Here is an 18,579-nt window from a genome sequence, read left to right on the forward strand (position 1 = left end):
CCTGGGTGGGGGGGGCACAGAGGACCTCTGCCAAGGCTGGCCCTGCTCTGGAGGTACATGCCTGCACCGGTGGTACCCGTGGGGGAGAGGAGTCTGGGCTAAGTGCCCTGTTTGTGTCTTCCGGTGAGAAAAGGAGCTCTGAATGATGCTCACAGGCAGCGTCCCTACAGCTGCCCTATCTCTGTTGCATGATCCTTGTCTCTGCCCTTCTGAGGGGCCTGGGCTTGTCACAGCAGTGAATGGGAGGGAGTGATTTATGCAGGGGTGGGGACACCCCTCTCTATTGGGGCTTCCATTTGTGGGCAGTTACGAGGCTGATGAATGAGGGAAGTAATGTTGCAGAGGGGGCATATGGATGGGCGTTCCCTGTGTGTTTGGTGCTGCGAGCAAGATCAGGCTCCCCAGCCTCCCCAGGTCTAACTGGCATGGGGGGACAGGGAGTGCTGTCCCTGTCTGTCCCCTGTCCCATCTGTCACATCTCCACAGAGGTACCTCTACCATGGGCTGGGCAGGCACAGTGGAGTAGTAGGGTGTAGGGTGATGGGAACTGGATAATTTTGGCAAGGGATGCAGCACTTTAGTGGATTCATATGCCATACCAGCCTCTGGGAAGGGCAGCCTACCCCTGCCCTTTCTTTCTGAGCTGGCAGCTACATGTAGCATACAGACGGGAAACTGAGGCATGGGCAGGGGGAGCCATTAGAGTGCCCATGTCCCCATGCCAGCTGTGGCCTGTCCTATGCCGGTGTCCTTACCCCACGGCACGTTCCCAGTCCTGACTCACATCGTCATGGTCATAGCCAGCTGCGCACAAGTTTCCAGGTTGGAGCCAGAGTCAGCATCGCTGGGCAGGGGGGAGTCGGGGAATACAGACACCGAGGGTCGTCTGGCCAGGTTCCCCCAGGAGGCGCTAGGGCATCTATCTGCCAAATCCACCCCCTTCTGGACCGCGGGCTACCAAGCCGTTCTCCATCACGCCTGGAGCTTGTCCTCACCTCGCTGAGGCCCCCCTGTTTGGCGCATGGAAGTCTACCGCTCCCTCCCAGTTTCCCGTCCTGGGACCACCCAGGAGACATGAGTGAGGGGTGGCGGAGGGGACACCCTGCCGCAGGACTCAGCGGAGCAGGGATGGGGGTGAGGTGTGTGGTAGGTTTCCCCTCGGATCAGCAGAGGAAATGGATCCCAAATGTTTGTGCGTGTATGTGGAAAGGGGCCGGGACAAGGCACAGCCCCACTCCTGGGCGGGCGGAGCGAGGGGCCGGGGGTCTCGGCCGGCGGCGGGGCCGCGCCGGGGGCAGCATGACCGGGCTGTGCCTCTTCTGCCTGCTCTGGGTACGGCCCGCCGCGCCTGCACCGGGGGGCACTGGGGGGCACCGGGCGGGGGGGAGCAGGCCAGCAGCACGGTGGGGCCCGGTGCTGGGGCCTCAGCGGGGCTGGTTCCGGGACCGGGCGGTGGATGGGGTTAGTTGCAGGGGGGTGGGTTGCAGCGGGGGTAACCGGAGGCGTTTGCACTGGGGCGGGCTGACTGGGCGCAAGGGGAACCGGCGATGCTGGATTCGGGCTGGGACCGATTCTGTGGGAAAGGGGAGACGGGCAGGGATGGCCGGACGGAGCAGGGCTGGGGGAACTGGACCGGGAGCGAGCCCGGGGAAGCCTCGGCGACCGGGCGGAGTGAAGCGGGACTCAGACAGGGAGAGAGGGGGCGGTGGGCACTGGGCGAGGAGATGCACGAAAAAGAGACCACTATGGGATGCGGGACAGGGACACCGGACCGACCATCAGCCTGCGGCACCGGCCAGGACCTCTCGCCTTTCCCAGGGCTGCGGCTCTGCTACCCCACGGAAGGAGAGGGAAACTAGGCAAGCTGCGAGGAATACAGTTGGTTTGGGGGTCTGCCCGTCACCCCTAGTCACCAAGCTAAGCTGAGCCCCAGGGCACAGCGGCGTGCAAAGTATTGGGTGAACCCGAGCCCGCAGGGCTGGACCGGGGTGTTCGGGTGCTCTCCACCCACCCCTGCTTTGCAGCCTCAGGGGAATTAGGTGTCTCTCCCCGACGCTGCACCTCTCTGCAGTGCTGGGCAATGGATCTAGGCCTCCTAGCTCCTGATTAGTCTGGCGTGTCTCTCCAGTGCTTCTTCCAGCCCAGGACACTTAGGTCCCCTTCCAGTCTCCTTGGGCCTGCATATTGGGGTGGTCCTTGGCCAGGGATGCCCATGTCTCCCCTTTCCCCCACCGTTTGGATGCTGGCCCTTGGAAGTGGCATCCCCAAGAAGCTCCTTGCCCCTCCAAGAATCCTCTTAACAGTTCCTACCCCTGGGGACAGGGACGCTAACTGGAATCTTGCCAGCATGGGGGTGGGACAGGGTTGTTTCGTGGGATAGGCTGGTTCCACGGCAGGCTGGGTGGCGCTGGGTGGGCAGGGTGCAGTCCTGGCAGCAAGGAGGTGGGTGCTATATGGGCAGCCCCCCCCCGGCGTGGCGATGGTGCTGGCAATGGGGCTAGCAGAGGGGGCTCTGTAGGGTGGGAAGTGGTTGGGGAGCTCTTTCCCTAGCAAGGATAATTGCCGTTAATGAAGCAGACCCATACAAACGTGAAGGGCCAGGGCAGGGTGGGAGGGACGTGCGTGGCATCCCGGCTGGGTCCTTGGGAGCAGGGGGCGGGGCAAGGCCTCTTCCCGGGGCACCCCGCAGCGAAGATGGTGCTTTGCATATGTAAACGAGCGGATGGCATCTTTAGGCCTTGTTGTCACCCAGCAACTGCCCTTGACCTGGGGGAGCTTTTCCCATGGCTGCTGACAGCTGCTGACGGGTGGATGATGACACGCCTGTGCACACGTGTGTGGATGCATGTGGGTACACCCAGCCGGCTGCATCCTGGTCCCTTGTAGGTTGGCACAAGCACAGGGGCTGCAAGGGACTGGTGAGTGGTCCTGCAGGAGCAGGTGCCCAGGAAAGAGGGGCTTGCCTGCATATGTAAAAATCTGTGCAAGTGTGCAAAAGCTTGCACATGGGCCTGTGCTTGGGAACATGGAAACCAACACATGTATCTGCTGGTGCTGCTGCGGCTAGCGGGGGTGTGCTTGGTTGGCACATGCTTGGTTGCACATGCTTGCACAGGCACAGAGGCTTGGGTACATTGGCATGCTCACAGATGTGGATGTGCGTGCAGCAGCATGACACGTGCACCACATTCAGCACCTGCAGCACCATCACAGCCCCGGGGGTGTTTGCATGCATGCAGACATGCAGACATTCTGCCTGTCCGTGTGTGCATGAAGGAAACTGAGGTGGGGAAGTTTTAAGGAGTAGCTGGCACCCCAACCCTTTGGCACCTCCCTCCTCGTGGATCTGGTGTGATGCTGAGGCCAGAGGAGATTGGGGCACCCAGGCAAGGGGGTGCTGATGGGCCTCTGCCTAATCTCTTTAGCCTTGGCATGAAAAGGTGGATTTACAGGGGTCTTTATCTGGCAGGTGGGTGGCCAGAGCTGGCATGCTGCCAGGGGGTGCCCTTCCCCAGAAAGCAGAGAGGAGGTTGGGAAGGGCACTGGCTGCCTCCAGCTGTGCTGGCATGCTCACCACTCTAAATCCCCCTGCCTGAACACATGCACATGCTTGCACACTCGCACCCCAGTGTCTGCACATGTTAGGATCAATCCTGCACTCACACACGTGGGCTGTGCCAGGCAGGGTGGGCATGGCTGCTCACTCAGGGGGCATCACATCCCATACACCCTTCTGTTAGACACCTGAGCACATGCAGTCTGGCATGCAACCCAAAATATGGTGTGACACGAAGACACATGCACACATGTAGATGCACACACATGCACACACACACGTACATGCAAACATACATGCATACACACATTCACCCACACAGACACACATACATGCACACACATGTGGATGCACAAGACATGTAGGATGTAAGAATATGTACATGCACATATACAAATTTGCATGCAATAAACACAGACACATGTACATTAATAACACACATGTGTAGGTACACACATGTATATGCACACACATGCACACACATGTAGATGCATAGAAGTGTACATGCACACACAGATTCACAGACATGTACATGCACACACATGTGGGTGCACACACATGGACATGTATGCAGATGGCCACACACAGATTCACAGATGTGCACACACACATGTACATGCACACACGTGGAGGCATATATGTGTACATGCACACAGCTACATGGACACACAGAGTCACAGATGTGCACACACACACATGTACATGCACACACACGTGGATGCACAGATGTGGGCATGCACACAGATGTGGACATACACACAGATGTGGACATACACACATACATGCGCACAGAGATTCACAGATGTGTATGCACATACACATGTACGTGCATGCACACACACATGTATGTGCACACACAAGTGGATGCACAGTTGTGGGTATACACACACAGATTCACAGATGTGCACACACACACATGTACATGCACACACACGTGGATGCACGGATGTGGGCATGCACACAGATGTGGACATACACACATACATGCACACAGAGATTCACAGATGTGTATGCACACACACATGTATATGCACACACGCGTGGATGCACAGATGTGGGTATGCACACACAGAGTCACCGATGTGCACACACACACATGTACATGCACACACACATGGAGGCACAGATGTGGGCATGCACACAGATGTGGACATACATACATGCGCACAGAGATTCACAGATGGGTACGCACACACACGTACGTGCACGCACACACGTGGATGCACAGATGTGGGCATGCACACAGATGTGGACATGCACACATACATGCGCACAGAGATTCACAGATGGGTACGCACACACATGTGGATGCACAGATGTGGGTATACACACACAGATTCACAGATGTGCACACACACGTGTACGAGCACACACACGTGGAAGCACAGACGTGGGCATGCACACACATGCGGGCATGCACGCACACACACGCATATAGATGCGCGCGCACGCACTCGCAGATGCACGCCCCCGTGCACGCGAGCACACGCGCGCTCTGACTCGCGGTGAGGCGGGAGGTCGCGGCTGAGCGTATGCGCGGGCGGCACCGTGTGCGGGTGCGGGCTCACTCGCGCGTGCGGGCTCACTCGCGCGTGCATAGGCTTGCACGGGCGCGCCCCACCAGGGGGCGTCAGAGGCTGTCCGAGAGGTACGGCGGCGAGGTAGGGCAGTGCCCACCCCCCCCAATCCCTCCCCCCCGCACACCCGGGCACGAGCCTCGGCGTGCCCCCTCTGCCCTACTCGCCCCGGCCCCGCTGCAGGGGGCACGGACTCAGGGGCTGGGGTGCGGGGGGAACAATTCTTCACACGAGGGAGTGAGTGGAGGATGATGACCCCTGCCTAGAGGGAAGCCGAGGCAGGGCAGAGTGCCCTGCTCTGTGCCACCACAGAGCTAACGAAGCCCTGTGCATCTGTCCCCACTTCCAGCCTCAGGACCTGGAGACCCCCGCGACGCACACCTTCAAGATGACGAGCTTCAAGAAGGTGAAGGCGTGTGGGATCTGCCGGCAGGCCATCACGCGCCAGGGCAGCACCTGCCGAGGTGAACGGGGGCTGTGGGCACACGTGTGCAATGGGGCTTGCTGGGGGGGGTCTGGCTGTGGTGGAATGTGAGTGTGTGCCTGTGGGTACAGCCGTGCACATGAGCACTCAGGTGGGAACTTGTGGCTGTGCCATCCCACACCCACATGTGTGTGCTTGTGTCAGGGCAGGAGGCTGTGGGTGTGCAAGGAGGAGTGTGGTGCTTTGGTGAGCAGAAAGGTGGCTGGGAGGGGAGGACAGCACATGGAGGCACTTGTGTGCATGCATGTGACTGTGTCAGTGGCCCTTGTGCAGCTGGCTTGCAGCTGTCACCATGCAAGAGAACATGGGCGTGCAGCAAGTGTGCAGCTGTCACCACATGGGTGTGCACATGCATGCAACTGATGCGCAGCTGTTGCCATGTGGGTGTGCAGAGGTGTGTGAGTCTGTGTCCCTGGGTGGGTGTTCACATTCTCTGCTGTGCCCACTGCCTGTGATGCCCAGTGGGACAAAGGCGGTGTCACAGCCCCTTGCACGTGTGCTGTGCTGCTGAGCAACGTGTATGGGGCGGCGGGAGGAAACGCTGCTGGCCACGGGAACAATGTGGCTTCCTGTGCTGCAGGAAATATCCCCAGGGGGGGACAGGGCCTGGGAGGTGGCCGTGACTGGGGCCACGCTGTGCAGGGACCCTTGTGTCCCCTGAGGATGGGACATGCGGCTTTGTAGGGCTGCCCAGGGGATTGGTGGTGCCCTGTATGAGTGCGTATCCCCAGCAGTGGCAGACATGCTGGCATTGCCCATGTGCATGTGCTGTCCGCTGCAGCAGCACTGGCAGGAGTGTGCAACACCAGCATGCAGGCACGTGGGGGCATGGGCACTGGGGGTGCCCCCACCATGCTTTCTTGCATGCCAGTGTGCGTGTGAGGCCTTGTGAGACGTGTCCAAGCATGGCCTCACTCGATGCCGTTAACCTCTGGGCACTGGGGTTTGCATGCACACACATTTCCCAGCACGTTGTCCTGGGGGGTGACTGGCTTGTACACATGGGTGTGTGCCCCAGTGCAGCAGGCATGTGCACATGGATCTGTGCTGGTGCAACAGGGCATGTGCCTGCACGCATGTGAGGTGGGGGCATCTGTGTGTGCGCGTCCTAGCAGCTTGTGCCAAGTGCCAGGGTGCTCCATGCACCATGTCATAGGGTCCCACTTCCTATCCTGCCCTGCATGTGCAGTGCTTGTGAGCTGTCCCTCAGCAATGGCCTCTCTTCTGCCCCTGCTAACCTTGTCTCCTCTCTCCCCCCCTTAGGCTGCAAGCTTTCCTGCCACACCAAGTGTCAAGCCAAGGTAAGGCTGGTGCTCCAAGGCATACTGGTCTCTGGGGGACACCAGAGGTTTAGGGGGGAGAAGCCACTGTCCATGCCAGCTGACCCAAATAGGCTGGTGGCTGTGGGCTGGTCATCATGGCACTGATGTTGCCTGTGCCTGTCTGGGTACTGGACTGGGTTTTCAGGTGCAGCTCTGCTCAGAGGCTCCCGGCATGGGTCCATGCCTCAGTGCTTGGAATGGGGTGCCCTTTGCCAGGGTGAGTGCTGCTGCATGTGATGCCATGCACCAAGGCTGAATGCTGCCAGCAGAACGCAAATGAGCTGAGCACCTCTCCCAACTCCCAGCACTGCTGGGGGCGGATCTTGCTGGTGGGAAGGAGAGGAGCCCCAAGGATTCTCAGCAGTGGTGTCCGTCTGTCCATCTGCCACACCAGCGAAGGGGGACCCTACTGCAACCCAGGTTCTTCAGGGAGCTGAGCACAGTTCTCTCTGCTATGCTGCTGGGGCAGGGGAGGTGGCATGTTCCTGAATCCCCGGGGAGGCATGTGTGCCAGCCAGGTCTGGGGCTGGCATCTTGGGCAGGAAGAGGCTGGCATGCCCCAGGCGGGCAGCATAGGCTGGGACATGCCCATGCTCATGCCCCATTGGGCAGGGAGAGAGAGGAAAAGCCTGGGGTGGAGGTGAGGGCTTGAGCTTGGGGCCAGGCACGCGTCAGGCTTTGCAGGGTGCTGCAGCGTGGGTGGTGGCATGCAGCAGGCACTGGGAGCAGCCCTGGCATCGAGCTCCAGCTGAGGTGTCGGAAGAGGTGGGGGCTGTGGGGGCACCCTAGGGACATGCCTGGCACTTTGGGTCCTGAGCAATCAAGGCAGAGGTGGCCAGGAGGCTCATCAGGGCTGTGCCACCCTGGAGACCTTGTGCCATCCTAGGACCCTCTGCCAATCCCAGGGCAGTGCCAAAGACACCCCAGGGCTGAAGGTAGAGAAGGCATGCTGTGGGCATAGAAGGGCGTGTGGGGTGAGAGGATGCCCGCAGTACGGCAGGGAACGTCTGCCAATGGTTTCCAGGCAGGAGGCAGCATTGGGAAGTGCATGGATCTGGTTGCGTGCCCAGTGGAGATTCTCTGATGTCTGCTGTGGGGCCGCACACCAAGAAGGGGTGTCACACCGAGAAGGGGTGTCACACCGAGAAGGGGTGTCACACCGAGAAGGGGTGTCACACCAGGATTCCAGCATCTGGGTTGCCTGTGCACAAGGGCAGCCTGTGACTTCCTCCTGCAGCTGGATGCGTTTCATTAGCCTCTGTCACCCTTCCCACGCTTGCTGGAAGCTGGAGCCCCCTCGGTGGGGCCAGCTAGCTGAGGGGTGTGCTGCTGGGGGTGTGTGTACATGGGGCCAGGGGTGTTCTGCAGAGCTCCTTTGGGCCAGCGCCCAGGGAGGGGCTCCTCTGCCTGGGCAAGCGGCCAGCTGACTCACACGCTGGCTTGTTATTGTAGGGTCTTGAGGGAGAGTTCATGTGGGGAGGGGAGCTTGGCACAGAGCAAAACTGGCCTCTTGTCTACCTGAAACCCCTTATGTTTAACCCCTACACTCTCAGGATATATTGGAATGAGAAGATGGACTCATCCTCAAAGTGCTGGCAGCTGCACACTCCAGTGCTTCTTCATTCTGCCCTGGATGTGCTGCTGAGGTCTTGGTGCTCCCCATTCTGGATTCTGTCTCACCATGCTATTGGCAGCATCTTCCCCATGGTCCCCATATTTACACCATTGGGACCTTCCCTGACCCCTCGGTCTGCACCCCTGGCTGCCCCTCCAATACAGCCAGCTCCTGGACAGCTGCCCCCAGGAAGCCCCCAGTTTCAAACCCCAAACGGACTGGGTATGGTGAGAGAGGGGGAGAGGGGAGTGAGGTGTGAGTAGCGGAGCTGTCAGAGTGTGAAGGGATGTGCTGGAGGTGATTGGTGTGGAGTGCCAGGTAATACCATGGATGTGATGGGGATACAGGGGAGGGCTCACAGGGGTGTATGTGGAAACACCAGGAAGATGTTGGGGTGCTGGTGAGTGCCACATCTCCAAGGAGGCAGTGAGGGGGCAGAGCTGTGTCAGGGTGGGCAGGACCTGTGCCCTGGAAGTGCCCTGCATTCCTTGAGGTCCCACCCTGCCCAACAGATAGTGGTGGGGACAGCACTCAGACCTGTGCCTGTGGTGGAAGTGATGTTGGCGGGGTGCCCAGCACCCGTGGGCGGCTCTGGAGGGACCAGGGCAGCCGCACACACGTAGTCTGGGAAGTACAATGCTGTTCCCATGCCCATGTAAGGCCCTTCTGATGTGCGGCCCCTCCGCTCGGGGATTTTTCCTCACTTAGTAAACTTCCCTCCCTCTGAGGGAAACCAGCGGACAAAGGGGATGGATGGATGGACACTGGTGTGTATCCAGCACCCCCAGCCTGCCCCATCCCTGCACCAAAACTGTCTGCCCAAAGCAGGGGTGGGTGTGTATCTTTGAGAAGTGGGGAAACTGAGTCACAGAACCCTGCCTTGGGGCAGCTGGAGGTGGGGACATGACATGGAATGAAGTGCACTCTTTCTGTGGCAGTGGTCGTGTGTGGGTGAGCCTGTGTGTTGGCATGTGCCAGCTGTGGCCCAGCCAGGATCTGGCTGGCATGGAGGGATAAGCCCAGGGATGCTCTGGGCATTGGGGCCACACAGGCATGTCCCAAATCATGGAAGAAGGGAGATGTTGGAGGCATCCCTGTCCCCTGGGATGTGCTCACTCCCACTGGGGTTGGATTTTGACATGATGCTGCTTGGAGAGGCTGAGAAAAGATGGGGGACAATGTTTCTCCTTGTGGTGGGAGCCAGTCTGGTGATAGCCAGTGTGGCTGGGGAACAGGGAGAGCTGCAACGTTTGGCTGAGTAATCAGCTGGCGATTACTGCTGGGTAATTCTGGGAAGTGGTGGATGTACCAGCCCCTGGGCCTGGCAGGGCTCCAGCCCACCCCACTTTGCCTTGTGCCACACTGGGGCTCACATGTCCTAGGGAGATGCAGGTGCTGGGCTGTGCCAAGAGGGAAAACTGAAGCATGGCACATAGTGTGGGGCAGAGGCATCCCAGGGCTGCCTTGACCGCTGGTGTCAGCCCCTGAAGAGCTGATATAGGGCTGCTTGCCCATATGTGTGAGTGTGTGTGAGCATCTGTGCACGGGTGTGTATGAGTGTGCATGCGTGTGCCCAGAGGTGTGTTTGCACGGCTGTGCCCATGCCTGTGGGTGCACAATCACCTGTGCTCACAGACACCTCTGTGTGCCTGGGAGCCTGTGGGTGTGCAACGCCATCCAGCCCTGCACACAAGTGTGCTCACACATGGGCCATATGCATGTGCTCATAGGTCAGTGCCATCCACCCCCGCTGGCTTTGTGCCAGGCACGGCTTGTTTATCAAGTGCCCCCCTGCAATGGGACTCCAGGGGTGAATTTGTCCATCATTAAACCAGGAGCTGGAGCAGTGCCATTGCTGGGCAGTGAGGCGCATCCTGGCTGGAGCAATCGCTCCCAGTGCCCACAGCATGGCTGGGCTGTTGGTAGTGGGGGAACAAAGAAGAACCAGTGCTGTGGTGTGTGGTGGTGGTGGTGAAAAGGACACATGTCTCCTGTCCTCATTTGGGGCTGAGGAGTCCCCAGCTTGTACAGCAAGTCAGAACCAGGAGAGGAAACTGAGGCAGGGAGCAGTTGGAGCCTTCTGGGGAGGCTTTGTTTATGGTCATGGGCACCCTGCAGCTGTAACATGGGCAGGGGCCTGGGCAGTGCTAGGGTCATGGCCAAGTGGTGCATCATAGACTTTTCTGTGCCAGGAACAAGGGCTGTAGGGAGAGAACATCCATGTCCCCTTAGCTCTGGCTAAGGTTCATGCGGCTGTCCTGTCCCCGCTCACTGCCCCAGCCATTCTGCCCTGCTGCCTCCTCCTGGCACAGCGGAAGGGATGACATGGCAGTCACATGGGGAGCTGCCCATCTGTCCCTGTCCTTGATTCCCCCTAGAAGTCCCCCCACCCAGTGCTTCAGGACATCTAATTAACAATACCCTTAGTCTCCACAACAGAGCCGTGGGGGAGGAATGCCACAGCACCTGGCATGGGCCCAGGTGGAAAGGTGGCTTTGGGAGCTGCAGGGATCAGCCCTGCCTCAGTGCCATGCCAGGTCATGTTTATGCAGCAGCTGTTGGTTTGGGGGTGGTCGGGGTTTTTTCTTTTTGATTTTTTTTCCTTCCTCTTTCCTTTTCCCCCTTCTTTACATCCCTACCCAAATATTCAGGCTCTCGCAGCTCCCAGGGGGGTGGAATTTGACTCAGTCGCTTGAGGAAGCTGGGGCCTTTTCTGCACCACTTGGGTGCTGCTTCATACAAGGAGGGCAGGCAGGGGAGCAGTGATACTGAGATTGCCCACACTTGCTGCACTGGTGATCTCAGGCTGGGGCTGTCCCAGGAGGTGTCACCTGAGACAGCAGGGACCACTAATTTTCCTCCTTGGGGGCTCCCAAGGAAGAAAGGGGGTCCTGTGTTGCTTGGAGGCAGTATCTGGGCTGGACAGGTCTCTGCCCACAGACCCACTGAGGGTCTCTGCCAATCATTTCCCACTTATTTTCTCCCTTTCCATATTATCCACATCCCCCATCACCACTTGGATGGGGAGTGCTAACTTGGACCTGCCCTGGCAGGGGCATTGAATCCTCAAGGACCCCCAGCATCCTCCAAGGGGTGGCACCAACCCCAAAGTAGCCAAAGATTCTGGTTCAGGTACAGACCCTGCAATGGGGCTTCATCTCCTCCTCTGTGCTTTCACGTCCAGAGATGATCCTTCCTTGATGTCTGGTCCCCAGGTCTTTCTTCCACTGACATCTGGGGTGACTATGCTCATAATTTTGGGTTGTGGAGAAGCTGATTCAGGCAGGAGGTGCTTTCTCTGGAGGTGCTGAGGGGACCCCATGGGGTGCAGAGGAAGCTAAAGCCACTTGGCTGACTTCTGGACCCTCAGTACGTTGACCTGATGACTCTGGGAGATACTTTGGTGGCTGGAGTTCAGGGATGTTGTCAAGGCTTCTCTGGCAGAGTCCTGTGAAGGGAACATGTCATGTCCCCAGAGGACAGCTCCCATCAGTGCTACAGGGATAGGGACATGCTGTCAGTGCCCTTTGCTCACCCACTCATTTCCATCCTGGTTAGTCACTGATACTTTCCCATCTGGCCCTGTCTTCTTCTGACGCTGGTGTTTCCCAGGGTCCGGGAGCTGTCCCATGGCTGCCTTCTGAGGAGCCAGGGCTGGGTGGGGTCCATGCAGGGGTCTGTACTAGACCTGAGCCAGGGTCTGTGCCCAGATCCCCTGGCACAAAACATGCACTGCCTCTCCATCCCAGTTGTAGTGCTCCCCTCTTTTTGGGATGCCTGCTCTTGGGAGGCTGTGGTGCTGGGGCTGTTTGTTTGGGGGTGCCAATGGATCCCCAGAGTGGTGACTATTGTGATCCAGCCCTGTGCCCTTGGGTGCCAGCAGAGGCTCATGCTTGCCCAGGAGAGGGGTAAGGAGGTGCCCCCCGGGGATTTTTAAGCTCTGGTGCTTCATGCTTGGCAGTGGGAAGGATCTGCCACTGCCTTTTGGTGCTCCTGTCCCTTGGCACTGTCCAGCTGCTTGGGAAACCGAGGCATTCAGGGGCTGGGAAGGATCTGCTGGACTGGAATTGCACTCACGGGGGTGTTGCATCTTATGGAAGAAGGCAGGGGGAGAGCCCCTTGCCACCAAGCTCTCCCTGAGGGCGATGAGGCAGGAGAGGTCCCTGGGGTCCTGCCCTGTGCCAGCTGAGCCAGTCCCAGCCTTTTGGCTGAGCCCGCACTGTGAGGATGGAAACGCAAACAGGAACGGGGAGGTGTTGGGCGAGAAAATGTCAACAGCGCTGGGCCGGGTGCCTGGCTCGCTGCCTCCTCGGCCGGCTCGCTGCTCTGTGGGCCACTGCCAGGCAGGCTCTCCCCTGCCATGCACCGCTGGGGGCTTCCACACTTTGCTTCCGGGTCTTCCAGCACTAAGCACTTGCTCGGGCAGCAGGGCTGGGCTGGGCTGGCCCAAGGGTGGCCAGGGAGAGCGGGGCTCCATCCATTGCCACAGAGCCCGAGGAGAAGGAGGAGGAAGAAGGGAGACGGGAGGAAGGCAAGGAGGATGTTGGGTGCACACCGGGTTTGGGACAGGCAAGCAGGGACTGGTGTGTCTCTCTGTGCCAAGGGACAGCTGGGACTTTTCCAGCATTTTAGCTTTGCTCTTTAATTGGGGTGGGGATGGGCTTATAAATCTTCACATACCCCCAACACCAGGGGTGTGGGTACCCAAGGACCATTAATCGGACACCTTGTCCCATGCATGGGCAGGGGGGACCAAGTTATGCCAAGGGGTGCCAGGCAGAGAAAGGCCCCAAGAAGGGCCCCACACCCCCGTCTGTGCCACCCCCCCGCCAAGGGCACGGGGACGCCGGTGGCGTCACGCGGGGCGATAAGGCCCCGACCCCGCTGCGCCCCATCGTCTGCCACGGCCCCTCCAGCACGGGGTACGAGGTGCTCTGCAGGGGGCTGTGGTGGAGGTGTGTGTGAGGTATTCTTCTGTGAGCAAGGGGGCTGCCCACTTGCCAGCACCCCTCACCCAGGGCCGTCTGCCCGAGACGAGCTCTCAGTTGCCTTTAAGGGCGTTTTTGGGGGAGGCGAGGGGAGCGGAGCGGGGCTGGACTTGGAGCGCGCCGTGCAGCTGGGGAGAGAGGGAAGAGAAGAAAGAGGGAGAGGGAGCGAGACGAGGGAGGGGAGTGGTGGAAAACGCCGCCCGGGACCCCCTTCCTCCCCAGGGCCAGGGCCGGGGCCCCCGAGCTCCCCAGCCCCCGGTCGCCCCGGGGGTGCCGTGGGGAGCGGGGGGCCGGCGGGACCCCCTCGAGCTCCTGCATCGCTTGCGGGGTCCTGCTTGCGGGTAGTGAAACCCTTCGGTCTCTCCCCCTCCTTCCCTCCCCTCCCTCCTCCCTCCCTCCTTCCTTCCTTCCTTCTCCAGACTTGGCCGGGGAGGGAGGGGGGCTCTGCCTGCAGTCTGCCTTCACTCCTGCCCGCCCGGGCGACGCTGGGCTCCCGCCTGCCCCCTCTACCCCTGCCCTCCCTAGCCGCCCCCAGCCGTCCCCCGGCCGCCCCCGGGCCAGGTGAGGCCGCGCCGCTGACCCTTTCAGATGTAGGCAGGCGAGACCCCGGATGGATTTCGGGAGCGTCATGAATAAGGTATGGGCGAACGGCGAGTGCACGGGGGTCCCTAACCCCTCCTGGGGGGGCGTGGGGTGGGTGGGTGCTGCAGGAGGTGGTATCTGTTCAGGGGGTGGAGGCCACGCGCCACGCGTGACATCTGAGTGGGGATGTGGTGGTGGGTGGCTGGGGGTTGCTACACCCCTATATTGGGGTGTCCTCAGCTGTCGGTCTCTAAAGGGGATCTCGGGGCGCGGGGAGGACTTGGACTGGAGCAGTGCAGTACTTCCAGGGAGGAGTATTTGGGAAGAGGGTGAGGGCTGTTTGGCTGCTGGCTAGGAGCTGTGAGCGGCTTGGAGGGGCCATGCCCCCTGCTCCCACCTTCCCACCTCGCCGAGGCGGTGACTCGCTGGGTGACCTGGAGCGGGACACGGAGGCACGGGGCTCCTCGTCCCCTCTCAAGTGTGTGAGGACCTGTCCCTCGGGATCGAGGGCTGCGCGGGAAAGCGAATTCCTGCCCCGGCACCCCGCTCCCACGCCACGGCTAGGGGGGCGATGCTGGGCGGATGCCTGTCACCCCGCACCGAGGAGGACAAACGAGAGGGGCAGGCCCTGGGCCAGGACACCCAGGCAGCCCACGGGTTAACCCCCCTGCGCGTCAATGGTTAAACCCCGGGTTAATGAGTGGCGAGGAGCCCGGCAGCCCCGGCGGGTGCCAGTTCCACCCCCCCCCCCCCCTCCCCGGCAGGGACCCCCGTCCCCTCGGCGTTGCCGGGCCCGCAGAGGGTTAAATCCGGCAGGGCAGGTCCCAGCGCAGATGTTTTTGGGCCGTGCTCGTGGGAGAGGAAACGGCGGAGCTCTCTTAGTTTTAAGGGCAAAACAAGCAGAGAAAAACAAAACAAAATAAAACAAAAACCAAAACCAAAAAAAAACCCCAAAAAAATAAAAAGAGAGAACTGCTCCCTGCCCGGGGTGCCTGATCCTGCTTGGTAGCGAGGTCAGCCACCGGTGACCCCAGTGTGAGTGCTGAGGGGCAGCTGGCAGGGACAAGGGAGTGACAGTAGCTGTGCCACCCGGGTCCTCATGGAGGGTGTTGAGGTGGCATCTGCTGTATCATGAGTTTGGGGTTTCTGTGGGACAACTAAGTAGGTACCCTGTGCCCTTGCAGCATGGTGCAACTTGGAGCATTGTGTGTCTGTCCTGCCTGGAGCCTGAAGCCATCCCTGCGGGTGACATCCCTAGGGAGAGTCAGTTGGGAGAAAATGAGCTCCCAGCCTGTGCTCTAATGAAGTCTGGCTGGCCCCTTTTTCAGGAAGGGTGGGGCACTGAGCCTTCTTTGTGTCCCCGTTTTTGGGTCCTGAGCTGAGGGGTTCATTTACACCGTTTCAGGGGTCTGCTGGAGCAGAGTTGCCCTGGGCCACTCTCATGTGCCTGGCCTTGCGCAGCCCATCTCTGGGGCATCTTGCCACAGTGTCAGCAGTCCCCACTCAGCACTGGAGCCACCCCACTGGGTGTTACAGTGCAGGGAGGAAAGTAAACCCACAGTACAGGCCCTGGCTGTGGGGAAGCAACTCTGTCTCGGCTTACGCCTCCTGTTCCCACACCTCCTTGACCTCATAGGTGAGGAACAACAGTTTTGGGGTGCTGCTCAGCTGTTGGCTTTCATGGCAGCGTCTCCAGCTTCATACTGTGGAGTGGGGACACAGCACCTACCGCAGTCTCCATTTGCTTGGGGCTTTCCCCCATATGGGGAGCCCCCAGGCTCAGTGCTGGGGGCACAAACCCCCTTGGGGCAGTCAAGGCTTATTTTGGCCCCTTGACCATCCATTGAGGTGGGTTACAGCTCCATGGGCACTGGCATTGATGCCATGAGGCAGCCCAAAGCCACCTGCAGTGGGGTCTTTATGCCTTGTGCTCCACCAGTATGGCAGAGAGGATCTGTGAGGCAGGACTCACACAAGACACAGGCAGCCAGCCTACTCGTTCATGGGCCCATGTGCTGGCCAGTCACACATGAGTACCTGTGCTCTGAGCAATCTCGCATCAGGATCCATTTGTTGACCAGTCCCATGTGAAAATCTGTGACTGACCAATCCTGTGCTGGAATCACTGTTCTGACCAATCCTGCATGAGAATCAGTGCTCCAGCCAATCCCATGTCAGAATCCATGTACTGGCCAATCCCGTCTGAGAATCTATGCCCTGGGTAATTGCATCTAAGAATCCATGTAGTGGCCAATGCTGTGTGAGAATCTATGCATTGAACAGTCTCAGGTGAGAATCCAGTTGCTGCCCAGTGCCATGTAAGAATCCATGCACCAGATAGTCCAGTGTAAGAACCTGTGTATGCACCAGTCCTGGTGAAGCCCCCTGCAGCAGATTGTGTCTTAGCCCATCCCAGTGTGACTCTGCTCTCTGGCCAAACCTGATAGCTGATTTGGGGCCAAGGAGGTTGATGAGGGCCTGGGGATGACCCCCACGCCTCCCCTGGAGTAGCCTGGTTGTTGAGACCCCATGGGACTGAGGTGAGGGCTGTCACCACAGCGAGGTGGCAGTATCCACAGCAGCTGGCAGCAGGGCATAGCTGGGGGCTGTGGGGCCAGTGCCAGGCATGTGCTGGCCTGCAGGACTGGATCCAGACCTGCTGCCTGCAGATGTTGCCTTTTTAGGCACTGGAGCACAGCACATCCTTGCCCGTGGCCGGCCTCATGCCGAGGCAGCATACACTGCCAGAGCAGGGCCAACCCTTGTCCTGGGCGTGTGGAGGCACCTCTGCCACCCTTCTAACCTCCCAAACTCCCTTTTCCCCCACAACAGGCCTGAGGATGCTACCTTCTCCCCCTTCCTCTAGTCAGCACTTGGCACCCTGGGGCTGATTGCTCAAACCACCCTTAAGCTGACCTGCCCTTATTTGGGTTGAAATCAGGGCTACTTTAGTGCTGTTGCCTCCATTACAACCCCTTGGAGCTTTCCTGTGTGTTGCCTTCCCCATCGAGTGTCCCATCTCCCTGTACTGGGACTGCTGGCCTGGCCAGCTGTGGGCTACTGGGAACTGTCACCCTCCTGACTGTGCCATGGGGTCCTGGGGTGTGCTGGAGTGCCAGTGGTGACCCTGGGGCCACTGTGTCTGTGAGTGCCTTATGTCCTCCACAATATCTCAGCTGTGATCTGCAGGGCTGGGCACACCTGGTGACCTCTGTCCTGGCCCTGCTGCCGCCAGGGCGGGGATGGGCTATGGGGTGGCTCCCCAGGCACATACCTGGAGGGAGACAGAGGGATGGGGTCTGTCCCAGCCTGGGGGGCATCCCTGGCACCGTGGTGGCTCTTTGCTCTGTGGTACCCAAGTCGAGTACCAACAGCATCTCATGGGTAATGTAGGGCAGGATAGCCTGATGGCCTCTGCCCTGGCACAAGTGCTGCCAGGCATCCAAGCACGGAGGGGATGGCATGGTGACAGCCTTTGGCCCAGCTGTGGGGCAGGCCAGGGATGCTCAGAGGGAAGCCTGGGAGCAGCGAGACCTCTGTGCCCCAGTGTCAGCCCAGCCTGACTCAGCCTGAGCTGCTGGCCAGGCAGCTTCCTGGCCCTTCGGTACAGCCGTTGGTTACACCCACCCGAAGGAGGAAAGCTCAGAAGCAGTAAAGCCCCTGAGCACTGGTGGGGGCATAGAAGGGCTGTGTGATGCTGAGGTGCTGCCTGCTCGACAGGGTCCCCATGATGATAGACCAGGGCTCTGCATAGCTGCCTGTGTCTCACGCTGGGACTGTGCAGGGCAGGGTGGAGCTTGGGCGAAGGGGGGAGTGGGTGTGGATGGAAACATGCCGTCCTCCCGCCGAGGACTTGTTGCATAAACAGGAGATTTGCCAGAGCTGTGAGAAATGTGAGGGAAGGAGCAGGCAGCACGTGATGTAGTCAGCAGAGACCTGAACCCTGTGCAGGGCAGGGGGGGTGGGCCGAGGGGCACTCTCTGAGTTTGGATCCTATAGTCTCTTACGGCTGGCAGGGGGGAAGGATGCTGCACCTGGTCTCACTGGGAAGTGGGGTGTAAGGTTGCTGGAGAGAGGAAAACCTTCTCCATCATCCTCAACTTGGTGGTCGTAAGAAATTTCCTTAAAGTGCTTTCTAGTGTGGGGTGCCAGAGCAGGGCTCTTGCTCTGCCCCACACTGCAGCTAAGAGGGGCTTCAGTCGGCCTCTATGGCTGTGACAGGACTGGAGGGGGTTGACGAGCACAAGAGCTTTTTGTACCCCTGAAATCCCTCCTTGCCTGGAGCAGGGTCTTGGGGTGAGCAGAGAGCCATGGGGAGGTGATGTGCAGCTCAGCTGGGGCACGGGTGACAGAAAGCTCAGGTGATGTTGCTAGGGAGGAATAGGTTCCCCATGGAGTGATGTGGGCTGAGCTGGCATCAGTGCCACCCCAGTACTGGCCTGTGGAATGCCAATC

The 18,579-nt window shown here is 59.8% G+C and overlaps 1 protein-coding gene across 1 annotated transcript in view; it reads left to right on the forward strand.

Annotated features, from left to right (window-relative positions):
• Positions 1-1,299: 1,299 nt before the first annotated feature.
• Positions 1,300-18,579, forward strand: part of TNS1 (tensin 1) — a 65,541-nt gene continuing 48,261 nt past the window's right edge. The window contains exons 1-3 of the mRNA XM_054381062.1: positions 1,300-1,332; positions 5,483-5,597; positions 6,881-6,918. Coding sequence (XP_054237037.1) covers positions 1,300-1,332; positions 5,483-5,597; positions 6,881-6,918 — 186 coding nt within the window. The remainder of the gene's footprint in view (positions 1,333-5,482; positions 5,598-6,880; positions 6,919-18,579) is intronic.

The sequence above is a fragment of the Indicator indicator genome, chromosome 5 (assembly GCF_027791375.1).
Source record: "Indicator indicator isolate 239-I01 chromosome 5, UM_Iind_1.1, whole genome shotgun sequence".
Classification (NCBI taxonomy): Eukaryota; Metazoa; Chordata; class Aves; order Piciformes; family Indicatoridae; genus Indicator; species Indicator indicator.